Raw genomic sequence first — 15,000 nt, 5'->3', positions numbered from 1 at the left:
AAAGTGAAAGAAGGTTTAAACTCGTTTCAGCTTGGTTTAATGTTTGTGTGTAACATGGGTAGTTAGTTAATGTTATGGTTAGTTAATGTAATAGTTAATGTAGAACCACACTGGAGGCTACAGTTTTATATGTGTTTGTGTTTGACCTCATTCTGAATCATGTTTTATCATCAGGTTGAAAATCTTTTGACCTTCAATCAACAAAAGAATAAACTGACCAACTGACCTGATGATTGAATGATTTCAAAATTTTCAGCTGTTGATTAATTAGTCTGAACTCAGCAGTTTGTAAACACTTCATAAGACACATCATAAAGACAGACGTGATTATAAACTGATTCCAGTGATGAAATACAGGTACATGTTTCACCTGTACAGTCACCTGATCTCCGTTTATGACACTGTAACTGTGTCATCACTGATCAGTCAGCTCTGATCAACTTTTTTGACATTCTTCACATTTACCTGAATTTATCTTATTTTCTCCAAAACATAAAAATCCATCATATATCCATCTACAGTCAGAAGTTACCTTCAGTCACACAGTCAGTGTGACAGTTGTAACCATAGAAACACAGCTGTTAATATCTGACAGCTTCTACAGGTTAAAGGAAGACATTCAATGTTTCAGGAATTCATTTTCTGTACAGAACCAAGGGACCATAGCCTGATGCTGCTGCTGTTTCCATAGTAACTGTAACCTGTCCTTGCTGCCTTCTCCGTAGTAACACACCTGTTTCCATGGAATCCAACCTGAATTCTGTGTTGTTTCCATAAAAACTGACATCCTCTCAGCATCCACTTGTAACTGATTTGTTTCCATAGTAACATCCCTCTCCTGTTATTTCAGAGACTCTCAGCGGCTGATCGTCAGGATGTTCTAACACCGAGCTCCGTTCATCATCTTCCTCCATCAGAGCCACCATTTCCCGCTAATCTTACAGCTCCACCTCTAGCTCCACCTGCAGCCATGGACAGTACCCCAAGGAGGTGGGTGCTGAAACCCTTGTCTCCCCTGCTGCAACCGTCAGACCTGCGGACCATTGCTGGCCCCACCCGAAGTGACAACTCTGACAGGGATGATTCACTCTTCAGCTCAGACAGCATCTCCGTCACACGCAGCCATTCGTCAGTGGTCATCTCCTCACAGCAGGGCGAAGGGGCCCCGGATGTAGTGGTTCAGGTCCGGCAGGTTGCTGTGTCACAGGACAGAGGAAGCGTCTGCGACGAGTGGCATTTCAGTAGCAACAGTGACCCCAGCAGTCCCAGCAGCAGCTCTGGCTCTCACTGTGGCTTCTATTCCTTTGTGGAGGATCCAACGAGTCCTGAAGCCGAACTGAACGAAGCCTGGATGGTCTCACCACAGCGGCAGGCTCAGCTGGCCACCCTGAAGGAGGAGAAAGGATTCAAACTACAGACCTACAGCAGCAGCAGGAAGCCAGAGACCCTGTTCTCAGAGGGAGAGTCGCAGTATGAAGTGGAAACAAAGAATGGCATCAAAGTGGTCGGGGAGGAAGAGGAGAAGCAGCTCCGCAAAGAGATCATTCGCAGCCAAGCACCAAAGAAGAACCCAGTGTTCAAAGATCAGCTGTGTGTTCTGGAGAATTTAGATCTGAGCAGGTCTACAAACAAACTGATAGAAGGTTTCAGTGTGAGCTACAGTCCTGTCAGCTCCAGACCAGAACCTCCTCACCCTGATGAACCTGGGACCATCGACAACGAGCAGATCAACTTCAGCACTGCCCGACAACAGTTCCTGAAGATGGAGCAGGACCGGTTGACTGCAATCCTCAACCCTCTGGGGTCCTCAAAAACACCCCTGAACACATCTCTTGAGCAAAATCCTGAAGTGTCCTCATCAAGGTTGGTGGAGACGTTCAAAGATACGACTGCGTTTAAACCATCAGAAGAGGGTGAGACAGACCTCGAGGGGAAAGTGATGGTGTGCCGGACTGAGGAGTGTCTGAGTAGACAGAGTAGTGTGTTTGATGACCTGGACTCCGGCTTGGAGGAGCTGATGGTGGAAGTGAGTGGTGGCTACACCAGTGACGAAGGCCTGAACAATGACAACACACAGCGAGACAACAGGAGTGAGTACGAGACCCCGATTGAACGGGAGATCCGGCTAGTTCAGGAACGCGAGGAGAACCTGCGGCGCTCTCGAGGACTGAGACATGACGACAGCAGGCTGGAGATGGTCGAGATCAAAACAAAACGTTTACAGTCACCGCTAACACCCATTAAAATAAAAGAAAAGACCCGGGTGAGCTTCATCCTCCAGCGACAGATCCAGAGGGAGAACCAGAGCAGAGAGGAACCTCAGCAGCAGGGTGGAAACCTTGGAACATACAACCAAGATCCTTCACAGCAGCTGGAGGACATAAAGTCTGACGAACAAGACAAAGACAGGAAGGCAGAGGAAAGACCTCCGTCTGAGTCCGGAGACACAGACCTCTCCCCCTCTCCCTGCTGTCCTCATCGACACCCTGAAGAAACCCAGTTGTCCATCAGTCAAATGAGTTCAGCTCCCTTCTCCAGTGCAAGGGAGTCAGGGGTGCAGGACTCAAGAGGTTTCCTCCAGGATCGGATTACTTCTTTATCCTCTCGCTCCTCCTCTCCCTCCTTCCCAACACTAACACTTGAGCGTGAAGCAACCTCAACCACACCTCGGTCCTGGAGGGAAAACCTGGAGTCTACCGGCCTGCAGTCCAGAGGACAAGGTGCCCCGGATTTCATTGAGAAGGAAATTGAGGAGGTCTTGAGACGGGAGCAGGAGCTGAGGGAGTCCAGGGAGAAAACCAGCCGGCAGCTTTTCTCACCAGCACCTCTGGTGGAACAGGCGACCAAGATGGCCATCAGTCAGTTCTACCCACCTGCAAATACAGGTATGTGATCACTATCAAGGCTGGATTACCAACCTGGGCAATTACCCCAGGACCCCAGACCTCCAGGAGCCCCAGAGCCCCAGGCTCGCTGTGTGTGTTTTGAGTTATTTGATTTGTTTCAGATTGTTTGGGACGAGTTGTGGTCCTGTCTCTACAAACATTTAGAGGAAACACCTTGAGCTGCAACCAGCCTCACACGGTCCATGTTTTAGTCACTGTGTCTTTTCATGGTGAAGTCAGTTTGATTCTGATTAAACCTGACCTCCTGATTGTTCTACATCTGGCTTAAAGAAAAAGGTTCAACATTTTTTCTCAAATGTTAAATTCAAATGCGCTCCTCTAAATCTCACTGATTCACTTGTTAGCTCAGGTTTGTTTCACAAGGAGGTCAGGAGGTCACTGCTCAAAGCCAGGAAATACTCAAACACACAACATGACGTTCAATATTCTCGCTTTTCATTGGTGTAGGTTTCTGCTTAGTCTCTCCACCGCTGCTAAACCACACAGTGATACTGTAGTGACTTTTGACCTTTGACATCAATTAAACCAGCTGTGATGATTCTGTCTCCGCAGCAGGTGTTAAATCTGTGCTGGTTGAATTTCAAAGAAAAGATGTGAAACCTACGGCAGCCTGGAAGGAAGGAGCTAAAACCTGAATAGACTCTGGTGTGTGTCACATATAAACTGAGACAATGAGTAACTCAGAGAGAACGACCAAAGTCTAGAAGCTTCAGGGGGCTGAGGAGTCTGACTGATGATTAACTGGAAGGTTTCGATTTGGAAACATGAAACCACTGAAGTAACTGATGTTTGTAGTTGTTGTAATTCTGAGCTTCGTTTCTCTTCTCAGAGTCACAGTCAGTTCTTGGTTTCTAGCAAAAGAATTTAACACTGTGTGTATGTGTTAGCTGAATCTGGTCTCAGAGCCCTACATTACTGATTCAGACCTGATTCTCATTGGTCTATGGTCCTCTGGTCCTGGTCAAAGGAAACCATAAACAGCTCCACCTGCTGGACCAATCACTCTGATCTCAGTGACCTCTGACCTCTTTTAAAGAGACAGTGACCTAAGCTAGCTTTTTCCAGTCTTTATACAATGCTAACCTAGCTGTAACCCTGTTTCCAGTCTTTATGCTCAGCTAAACTAGCTGTTTCCCCCTGTTACCAGTCTTTATGCTAAGCCAGCTGTTTCCAGTCTTTATGCTAAGCTAAACTAGCTATATCCTCCTGTTTCCGGTCAGAGGTCAACGCTGCAGTCTAGCTGGCATCACATTGGGTCACTCATGATGTGACCCATGATGCCACTCATGACATTACTCATGATGTCACTGATGATGTCACACACGACGTCACTCATGATGTCACTCATGTATCTTCCTCCTGTTGTGTTTCAGATAAAACGGTCAGTCTGTCCTCCTCCTCCCCTCGACCCTTTGTCCGTCTGCCCTCTATCTCCTTCATCACCGCTCAGCCCTGGACCACCTCACCTCCTCCCCCCCCCTCCTCCTCCTCCTCCCATGGAGTGGGAAGGTCAGCCCCGCCTCCTCTCAGAGGTCTCACAGAGACCCTGCTTCAGGACTTTGAGGACAGACGAGTCAAGCTGAAGCTGGACGAGAGTTCGGTGAGTCAATAACAAGGCTCTTATTTGAAGCTACCAGCTACTTCCTGCCTGCTCTTTGACCTTCTGTGCTCAGGTCTTCACCAAATTAAGAGCCTAGATAGAAAAGCATTGAGTCTGTCACCAGACCGGTGCAGAGTGTCTCAGACTGAACGTTTCCTCTTTGTTTTTGTGTCAGTACGCAGGAATCCAGCCAACTGACGACGTTAACAATGAGGTAGGACCGGTTCAACATTGATGCTTCTATGTCACAGTCCTGTCTGTGGGGTTCAGCATGCTAAGCTAAGCTAGCTATTTTCAGTTTTTATACAAGGCTCAACTAACTGTATCCTCCTGTTTCCAGTCTTTATGCTAAACTAATCACATCCTGACTGAACTGAACATCGTTTCAAACTTTGTGGAGAATGTGGCGCAACTTCATCAGTCTGTCTCTTGTTTCTTTCTCCTTGTCCCTTTGTCCCTCTGTCTCTCTGTGTCTGTCTCTTTGTCTCTCTGTGTTTTGTTTCTTTCTCCTTGTCTCTTTGTCCCTCTGTCTCTTTCTTTCTCTGTCTCTGTCTCATTGTCTCTCTGTGTCTTTGTCTCTTGTTTCTGTCCCTTTGTCTCTCTGTCTCTGTCTTGTTGTCTCCCTATCTCTTTGTCTCTGTGTCTCTTGTTTCTTTCTTCTTGTCTCTCTGTATCTTTGTGTTCAGGTGGTTGAGTCAACTCGAGTCATTCGACATAAAAACCAACGAGCTCTGCGATGGGAGGCTGGAGTGTTTGCCAACCAGGAGAACCAGCGAGACCAGCAGGACTAGATCCGGGTCCAGGTCCAGGACCCACAGGAGGACTTTAAATGGTTCTAAACTGGAACACTCCAACAGAATAGGTTGCTCTTGATTGGTCTTTGAAGACGACATCTCTTCTCCTCATCCAATCAGCTGCTGAGCACCATAGAGACAAACGATGAGATTAATGTAGACAAGATGAAATAAAGTTAAACTGTGTGAAGCAGAATTGTGTTCATGTGACGAGTGTTTTAACAACCAGGATTGTGTGTAACTGTGTAACAGTGGAAAATAACAAGTAATATCAAATGTCATAACAGGTAATAACAAAGGTAATGACAGGTAATAACAGGTAAAAAAAAATTAAATAATAAGAAAAGGGCAGGTAATAACAAGTCATGTCAGGATCCAGTTGAGGACCTGTCATAACAAACACATGATCTCTCTACAGATCTCTAAAATATATCTGTATCATATATGTAGATATTGCATATATGCATCATCTGGTGACATCTGAAATGTTCCTGGGGCTTTGTGGAGGAATCTGTAATTGTCCAATCAGATCCTTCAAAATGATATTATATATGCATTAATATGATACATATTACACTATGACATTTTATAACTTATAACATTTTTATGACGTATTATACTGTGACATTTTTATGACATTATGACCGTTTTATGACATATTATACTGTGATAATATGTCATAATGTACTATGACAATTTTATGACATATAACATTTTTATGATATTATATTATATATATATATATATTATACTGTGACATTTTTATGACACATTATATGCCTTTTTTTGATATATTATGACATTTATATGACATCATGACATTATTATGACAAATTATACTGTGATATTTTATGACATATATGTTTACTTTTTTTAAGACATGGAAACACACACGTGTAAAGCAGCCTGTTAAAGTGATAAATTACCACGCACACACACACACACATACACTTGTTCTCTCTTTCCTCTGGTCACCGTTGCCATGGCAACACTGCTGCTGAATCGCCTCCAGGAAATAAAGAACAGAGAGGGAGGGGGTGGGAGGTGTGTGTGTGTTTGGTGTTGTCTGTCTTTGTGAGGACATTTCGTCTGATCCTCATGTTGAGGGTTCAGATTGGTTTTATGATTCAGGTCAGAACCAGTTCAGGGTCAGGATACCACATGTGGTTTGTGTTTCAGGTGGAGTCAGATTGTTTTATGTCCATGAGGGTCCTCACAAGTATAGAAGTACACAGTGTATATGTCTGTAGGGATGCTCTTTGGCCAACAGGGGGCAATTTAGTAATCCTCTGCAAGGTAAAGTTTCACCACAGTAACTTAACTATTTGGAAATGATTTTATACTTTGATCAGTCAGACGTTACAATTGTGTCCTGGTAGACCAGCATGAATGGACCAGTACTGGTCCAGTACTGCACTGGACAAGTGGCGGAGACACACTCCACATCTCTGGTTTGATTCCAGCTCAGGAGCTTCCTGTTTCCCCTCCTTCTCTGTTTGCTTTGTCACTAACAGATACAGACAGTTAAGTAGCTGTTCCAGAGCTTTCAGTAATATATCACAGTCTTCACCTTTACCAATGATCCAGTTTTTATGACACAAAGTTACAAGCTCATTTATCATGTGATGACGTCACATTTCAACAGTTCACCTCATCTGTTCATTTTTGCATCAGGTGAGGAAACACGTGTGTGTGTGTGTGTGTGTGTTAGTGTGTGTGCGTACGTGCGTGTGTGTTGGAGCTCTTATTGTAGCATCAGCCATCAACACTGTTGCCATGGAAACTGAACAATGAGCCTGGAGGTGCAGTACACCGAGCTGTGGAGCTGCTCATCCTCTGCAGTCCTGGTTCTCCTTTAGATCCAACGCCTGGTTGAGTCCCGCTCCAGAGGTTTGCTCTCAGGGAATGCTGAGTGAAAAAAAACAGGCAGAAAGGGAAATCTCCTGCGGGCCTCCTGCCCCTGACATCGCACTGGTCCTTCATCCCTCAGCTCTAAGTGGTTGGTTAAAGTAGACGACCAAAACCTCCAGGAAGCTGAAATCAGAGAAAAACTGAGGGAAATGAAAGTGAGGTTTCTGTTCTTCAGATGTTCTCCTACAGAAACTGTGAGTTTGTGTGTGTTTATCTTGTACACATGAGACGATCACAGAAACTGACTTCTGTTAGAGAAGACCTGGAAACCAGAGATAAAATATATTACATAATAATATAATATAATATAATATAATAATATATGATCAACCAGAGAATCATTATAAACACAAAGTTCTGACTTCAAGACCAGGACAACAACTGATGCATGAAATATCTTCATTGGATATTAATTTCAACCTATAATGATTAATGATCATGTTCGTAGTTTTAAGTGAATCTTCCTTCAGAATAAAACAAGATTCATTTCAAAACAAACAGATATAAAGTGAGGCCCAGAAACAACGTCAGTGAGTGAGTGATCAAGAACCAGTTTTAATGGTGGACTTTGATCCACAGATCATGCAGCATCTGTTTGACACATTTTAATCTTTATAGCAGCAGATTTTTATTTTGACATTTTACAGAATCATCATGTTTTTACATTCAATGGAAACTTGAGCCTTTTCAGCTGAGAATAAAAAGCAGGACGTCTGGTTTCAAATCAAACACATGCAACAACACAGACACATTAACAACGGGGACAACTCAGAACCGGCTCCTCAGGATCTCGTACAGAGACACTCTGTGACTCAGACACTTCATCACTTTACTACAGCGCAATAACACATGTTGTCATCTCTGTCATATTCAACAATATCACAACTTTATTTTTACACTTTTTCAACTCACGACATCATGAACGAGCCAATTCTTGTTTTGTTTGTTACGGATGCTGAAAAAATTTAAAGACAAAGATTTTGTAAATGCGAGATAGAACTTGTATTCACCAGTTAATAACCACATTCTTAACCAGTTAACAACCAAGTGATGACCAGATAATGACCAGTTAACCACTAGTTAACAACCAGGTGATGACCAGTTGACAATCAGTTATTAACCACTTAATGACATTTAACAACCAGTTAACAACCAGCTAATGACCAGTGAGCTACAGTTAATGACCAGTTAACTACAGTTAATAACCAATTAATGACCAGTTAACAACCTGTTAATGATCAGTTAACAACCAGTTAATTACCAGTTAATGACCTGCTAATGACCAGGGAATAAAATGTAAATAACCAGTTACTGACTGTTAGTAACTGGTAGATGACCAGTTTATAACCATTTATTAACAAGTCAGATAACCAGTTAGCATGTTACTGACCAGTTAATAACAAGTTAACAACCAGTTAATAACCCTAACCCATGAGGTACGAGGTTTGACCTCTGACCTGAATCACAGAGTGAAGCTGTAACTCTGAAGATCATTATATAAATATCTCATATTGTCCGTTCTTAATAAATACACACATTCACACACAACAACAATATGAACAGGCTCGACCAATCAGAGAGCAGCACACTAACAAGCCAACATGCTGAAAATCACTATAGCAACCGAGCCATCACAACAGAAAGGCAACAACACACTCGTCCAGGTAATATACAATCAGTGTAAGACCTCCACATGGCTGCCGCGCAGTAACACAACACGACGGCCACGGTGTCCACGACGACCACAGTGTCCACGACAACCACAGCAGCCGCTCAAGCAGTCATCGTGGTCGGTCGGTGGTCGTGTGAGCGCTGAGGAAACAGGAGCTTCACTGCAGATTTCATGTTTCTTGCATGTTTGTGCTTCAGGAATGAATCTTTAAAATCGTCTCTGTGCTCTTTGACTTCAGATTATTCACAGAATGAGATACCATGGAAACTGTCTAGTTTCCTGCTCAGAGGCTCAACACTGTGGACGGTCTCCTCACTGAAGACAGATAAAGTCTGGTCTGGATCAGACTGTGGTTCTGGTCTGGTTCATACATCTGATTGGATACAGGAAGTGACTGAATCTAATGGAGGGAGAATAACTGACAGTGGATCAGCTGATCATCAGACCACAGATGATGACACTAATGAACCGTATCTACCTCCACACTGTGTCATCATCAGGGCTCTGCTCGTGGTCACATGAAAACTTGAGAACCCAGCAGCAGGTCTTGTCTGCAGACAGGTCCTAAAGAGGTTCTAAAGGTCCTGAGACATCCAGCTACAGTAAAGAAGTAAAGAAGGTTTTCCACCACATTGTGCTGGTGGTTAAGTCCCATACCTTCAAACAAAGACCTCTATATTGTGTCAACAAAAACTCTGAGAACTCTAAAGTAGTCGATCAGGTTCTACAGTGAACATGTCCTCCCTCACATCCAGAGACCTGGAGGAGGAGCTCAGAGAAACTGTTCAGATAAACTACAATTATTCTAGTCATTTGTTCACCGTTAATAAAGAGTCAGTCACTGTCAGAACAATCTAGAACCTCCAGCTGCTACTGGTCAGATTTAAACCTAGAACATGAGATAAGTTTGTTTCTACAAGTGAAACAGAGTCAGGACATCTTCACTTTTCTGCATTGCGTCGAGTTAGGAATCTGTGGAAGTCCCCCTTGGTCAATACCCTGCCCCCGTCACATCAGGGGTCCCCCAAAACCCATCATCATCATCATCAGCTAGAATCAGAATCAGTTTATATTTCTACTCTGATGGCACCAGACCCTCCCTCCACTGTCACTCATCAGCCTTCAGGACGTCCAACACAACAGAAGACACCATACTCCAGAGGGTGGTGACATGGCCCTGTCGCCTGACGGCTGATCCACTGTCCATCTACTGAGGACACAACCTTCAAATCTATCATCCAATCACTTTATTCCACCTGAGGAACTTCTCCTGACTCCACCTCTAACTTCATCATGTGTTACATCTCGTCTGGATACTGGAGAAAGTCCTAATGGGACCAATAGGACCCTGGACTGGTTCAATATGTCCACAACTCTGCTGCCAGACCTCAACCCCACTCTGGAGCAACACCTCCACACTACATCTCCATGTCTGATTTTCAGACTCCACCTCTTTCTTGACTGTAGTTCTTGCTTGTTTTCTGAGTTGTGTCCTTGTACCATGTGACATGTGTTAAAACGGAGAGTAGCATTATTATGATAATAAATCTAACTGTGCCACTCCCTGGTGGACTATTGGACAAACAGGACTGCAGAGTCCTGGACTTTGTTAGATCCAGTTCCGTCTGCAGTGTTAAGCCTCTGAGGATCAGGTCTGACCTGCCTGGATGGAAACCTTCAGTTCTTACAGCTCCTTCCTTCCATCACCTTTAGCCCATGAGATGCATAGTGACATGGTCCTCACTGCTGTCCAGGTTCTGTGCTGTTAGTGACCAGTTTTAAAATAAGGCTTTTGTTTTGAAAAGCTAAAAGACTAATCCTTGAACCTACGTCCCTGCAGACTCTTATAGTAGTTCTCCTGTTCAGTCTGGTTACGAATTTCTCGATCCAACAGAACTAGAGCGGTCTTGCGTCTCATGGCCATCTCCCTGCGCTTAGAGTCCACTGTCACCTCCACCTGGGGGTGAGGTGGGGGCAGGGCCAGGTCAGGGTCGATGGTGGCGCACGGCGATGCGGATCTGTGAGGCCGGAAGCTGCTGCCGCGGGCGGCCGAGTCTCCTCGGTTCAGGCTGTTGAGGTCGTAGGTGTCTTGTGGGTCGCCCCCATTGGACGCCCCCACCCACTCCCATGGGTTACTGTTACCTGCAAGGGAAGAGGTCTGAGGGGGGGGCAGGGGTTGCACAACGGGATGATGGGGAGCGTGGGCGTCCACCGTTATGATACCTGAGCCCTCCCTCTGCTGCTCAGAGGGGGGGCGGTAGTAAGGTGAGTCAGCAGTGGAGGAGGTGCCAGAGCAGGTCGAGGTGGTCTCAGAGGACTTCTCCCCAGAGGAGGAGGATGGGAGGAGGCCCTGCTGCTTTGACATGGCGATGACCTGCATGAGTCGCGGCTGGTTGGCGGCACCACGGGTTGAACCCTCCCCACTTGTCTTCTCCCGGATGGCAAGCCACTTGGCCCGGGTCAGGGCACTCTTTGGGGACACTGGAGGGGGTCCTGCTTCGGGGATCTGTGGTGGTCTAGGAGTTGCCACAGCTTTGGCGCCCCCTGGAGGCAGAGTGGGGTTGTGACTACAGGCTGTCCTCCCAGACTGCACTGCAGGTTGGTAGAGAGGGGCCTGAGACCCCCCGTCATCAGTCCCCACAGAGCCCACCTCAGAGCCGTCATCACTGGCTTCGCGTTCTGCCTCGTCCCGGAGGCTCAGGCCTCTCATCTCCATAGACTTCTGCTTCCACTCTGACACCAGCTGCTGTGACCGCATCGGGTCCATGGGAACCTGCACGGCCTTCAGTCGCCGCTGCACCGGTTGGACTGGCTGGACCGGCTGAACCGGATCCTCTGGTCCCTCATTGGCCCCCAGCACCCCATTAACGTTCATGCTGGCCCTCGGCAATGTGTTACTGAAGGTCAGCATGGTCTCCTTTCCCATGGGACTGCGAGGAGCCAGCAGCTCCACGTCAACGCTGGCCCTCTTCAGGCTCCCCATAGAGGTCTTCTCCCGCTGCAGGGGCCCCAGGCCCTCCAGCCGGTCCATGGGGGCCGGAGCTGCTGCTATCTCATCATTACTCTCCGAGGCAGAGGCAGGGCCCTTGTTGTAGACGGACTCGTGTCCTCGCTCCGTCAGCGCTCGAAGAGGGTCTTCTTTTGGAGGCGGGGGAGGCGGGGCCAGTGTGATGTCATCAGAGGACTTGAAGTTTGCCACGGCATGAAACGCCTGGAGGGCGAAAATAAAAAACAGGTCAGAGTGTTTGAAGGAGGAAGTCTGACTGTAAACCACCAGGTTCTGAACCCAGTCCAAGTTTTAGGTCCTCAGACCAGCTGCAGGGTCATTTCACAGAATACACACAACAATTGTTCTTTCGGTTGATTTAGTTTTCACTTTAATTAAACAGACTCAGTAACGGGCCGTCACAGTTGGTTGAGCAGGCGCCCCATGTGTAGAGGCCACAGTCCTCGCTGCAGTCGGCCCCGGTTCGAAGCCTGCATCGGACGGCCTTTCGCTGCATGTCATTCCCCCTCTCTGCCTCCCCATTTCCTGTCTCTCTACTGTGCTATCAATAAAGGCATAAAAAGCCCCAAAAAAATAAAAAACAAAAAAATAAACAGACTCAGTAATAATGACTCGTTTACATGTTACGGAAACTCTGTTCTGGTCTTTGACTTGTTCATGTTTTTCTTCTTCTGAACCAGCGGACTGTTCCACCTTGTCTGCTTTTCCTTTCAATCTCTGATAATTATTGATCCAGTTGATCACTGACAGAGAGAGAAACTACTTTACAACAACCTTATAACTTCCCGTCATCCTCGGGTCAAATTTTTTATTTTATTATTTTTTTAGGGTTTTTTTTTGGCATTTTGAGCCTTTATTCAGGTAGTGAAGTGAGAGACAGACAGGAGAGTCAGGGAGAGAGAGAGAGGATGACATGGAGGCCAGGTCTAAGCCCGTGTGGTACGCACTCTCCCGTCCCGTCCGCAGATTGGAATTTGACTGGTTCTCAAATATTCTTATATCAGAAATGTTTTTCTTTCACATAATTGCCTGAAAACAACATGGATGCTTCCTTACCACACTTTCTGCAAATGTAACCAAGGATCACCATTTTCATTGAATTTTTGGTGTTTTATTCAAATTGATAGCATCAGTGGTCTTCAATCTACTACAATGGGGCAATGGGTCACTCTATCGCAATGGTTTCAAAACAGTGTCCTGTCTAACCCATGACATATATCGGCCCGTGATAACCCATTAACATATGTTCGTCTGAATGTAACTATAGTAAAAAAAAAAAAAATCGAAATTTCAGCTCAAAAATGTCTATTTTTATGTAAATCAGGTTTATTGACCATAAAATTCCAAAAGAAAGTGTAAATGTCTCGGTGATGAGCTCGAAAGAAGTTTATTGAAAAGGTGTAATGCAATTATTCTGTTATATTTTTATACTATGTTTTATAAACAGTCGAACAGATCGGGTCAATTTTGACCCGAGAAGACAAAAGGTGCACGGTCGACAGGAAGACGATACAAAAGGTTAAATGTTTTACAGACAGAAAAGTTCAACAACACTGAAGTCAAACATTAGAACTGAGGAGGGAGAGAGACCTGGACCTGTGACCTTTGACCTGTGACCTACAACCTGTTAATATAAAGAAGCAGAGCAGTGAGGTCAGCCATGTCTGACAGGTCAGCTGTTCCACAGTGGCCAGTCCTCCAACCTGAACCTGCCTCAGATACCACCTGTAGGAACATGTGACTTCTGTGACTCCTGAGTTCAAACATGTTGGTCAAATAAAGATCAGACTCTCCATCACTCTCCTGTTTCACAGGCGTCACGACAACACACAGAGATGTCCATGACAACAGCTGGAGCATTTGATCAGCAGCACTGAGGACGTGATTGTGTGTGTTACCTGACATGAGCGACAGCAGGTGTGTGTGTTGTGATGAGAAACCTCACGTCTCACCAGGTAGGCAGCGATGAAGGCTCCGATGAGGAAGCCCACGTAGACGTCGATGGGATGGCTGCGATGCTGAGTGATCTGAGTCAGACCCGTCAATGCCGCCGCAATGGCGAATGCAAACACGAGCACGGGTTTCAGCAGCTTGGTGCTGTCTGAGATGGTTGAGTTAAAATACATCTGAAAGGAAACAGTAGATTATTACACTGACAAACACCTTTACCTGTCTGTGTCACAGAATGGACATGATGCAGCACATCAGCTTCATTCATTCAAACAATTCATTAATAACAATCATCATTATCAAATCATCATTAATAAATCTTCATTACTAAATCATCATCAAATCATCATTATTAAATAATCATTATTAATTCTTTATTATTAAATCTTCATTATAATCAAAACATCATTACTATCGAATCATGCATATTAAATCATTATTAAATCTTTAATGATCAAATCTTTTCCTTTTCAATCAAACAGAAAAACACTGGATCTCATACACAGTTAATTCACATATAAAACAGTCGTACTCACAGAAACATAAACTGCAGCGAAAGCCGAGAGAGTCGCATGTTGAGAGGGAAATGTCTTCCTGTCAGGACAGAAGGAGACAGACAATCAGACAGACAGACAGACAGAGAGACAGTCAGTCAGACAGAGAGACAGAGAGACAGAGAGACAGACAGACAGAGAGACAAACAGACAGACAGTCAGACAGACAGACAGACAGAGAGACAGTCAGTCAGACAGAGAGACAGAGAGACAGAGAGACAGACAGAAAGACAGTCAGTCAGACAGAGAGACAGAGAGACAGAGAGAGAGACAGACAGAGAGACAGACAGAAAGACAGTCAGTCAGACAGAGAGACAGAGAGACAGAGAGAGAGACAGACAGAGAGACAAACAGACAGACAGTCAGACAGACAGACAGACAGAGAGACAGTCAGTCAGACAGACAGACAGAGAGACAGACAGAAAGACAGTCAGTCAGACAGAGAGACAGAGAGAGAGACAGACAGAGAGACAAACAGACAGACAGTCAGACAGTCATAGAGGTAGACAGTCAGAGAGACAGGCAGTCAGCTGACCTTGCGGCCATGATGGCGTTCTGGTCGTGTCCTGAGCAGATGTCTTTGGTGATGTACGGGTTTTTGTCACA

The 15,000-nt window shown here is 45.3% G+C and overlaps 2 protein-coding genes across 3 annotated transcripts in view; one reads left to right on the top strand and one right to left on the bottom strand.

Annotated features, from left to right (window-relative positions):
* misp (mitotic spindle positioning) overlaps nucleotides 1-5,496 on the top strand; it is an 8,150-nt gene extending 2,654 nt beyond the window's left edge. For both annotated transcript variants that reach the window (XM_056377564.1, XM_056377565.1), the window contains exons 2-5: nucleotides 851-2,885; nucleotides 4,280-4,506; nucleotides 4,682-4,720; nucleotides 5,193-5,496. In XM_056377564.1, the coding sequence (XP_056233539.1) occupies nucleotides 851-2,885; nucleotides 4,280-4,506; nucleotides 4,682-4,720; nucleotides 5,193-5,297 (2,406 nt within the window). In that variant the 3' untranslated portion in view covers nucleotides 5,298-5,496. The remainder of the gene's footprint in view (nucleotides 1-850; nucleotides 2,886-4,279; nucleotides 4,507-4,681; nucleotides 4,721-5,192) is intronic.
* A 2,245-nt stretch (nucleotides 5,497-7,741) lies between these two features.
* The window catches only part of plppr3b (phospholipid phosphatase related 3b), a 9,711-nt gene continuing 2,452 nt past the window's right edge, over nucleotides 7,742-15,000 (bottom strand). Inside the window, exons 5-8 of the mRNA XM_056379634.1 lie at nucleotides 14,930-15,000; nucleotides 14,377-14,434; nucleotides 13,843-14,016; nucleotides 7,742-12,094 (exon numbers count right to left, since the gene is read on the bottom strand). The exon at nucleotides 14,930-15,000 is cut by the window's right edge and continues 125 nt beyond it. Of these exons, the coding sequence (XP_056235609.1) occupies nucleotides 10,697-12,094; nucleotides 13,843-14,016; nucleotides 14,377-14,434; nucleotides 14,930-15,000 (1,701 nt within the window). The 3' untranslated portion in view covers nucleotides 7,742-10,696. The remainder of the gene's footprint in view (nucleotides 12,095-13,842; nucleotides 14,017-14,376; nucleotides 14,435-14,929) is intronic.

This window comes from Seriola aureovittata, chromosome 6, assembly GCF_021018895.1.
Source record: "Seriola aureovittata isolate HTS-2021-v1 ecotype China chromosome 6, ASM2101889v1, whole genome shotgun sequence".
NCBI classification, from domain to species: domain Eukaryota; kingdom Metazoa; phylum Chordata; class Actinopteri; order Carangiformes; family Carangidae; genus Seriola; species Seriola aureovittata.
This window is presented reverse-complemented; position numbering and strand designations above follow the sequence as displayed.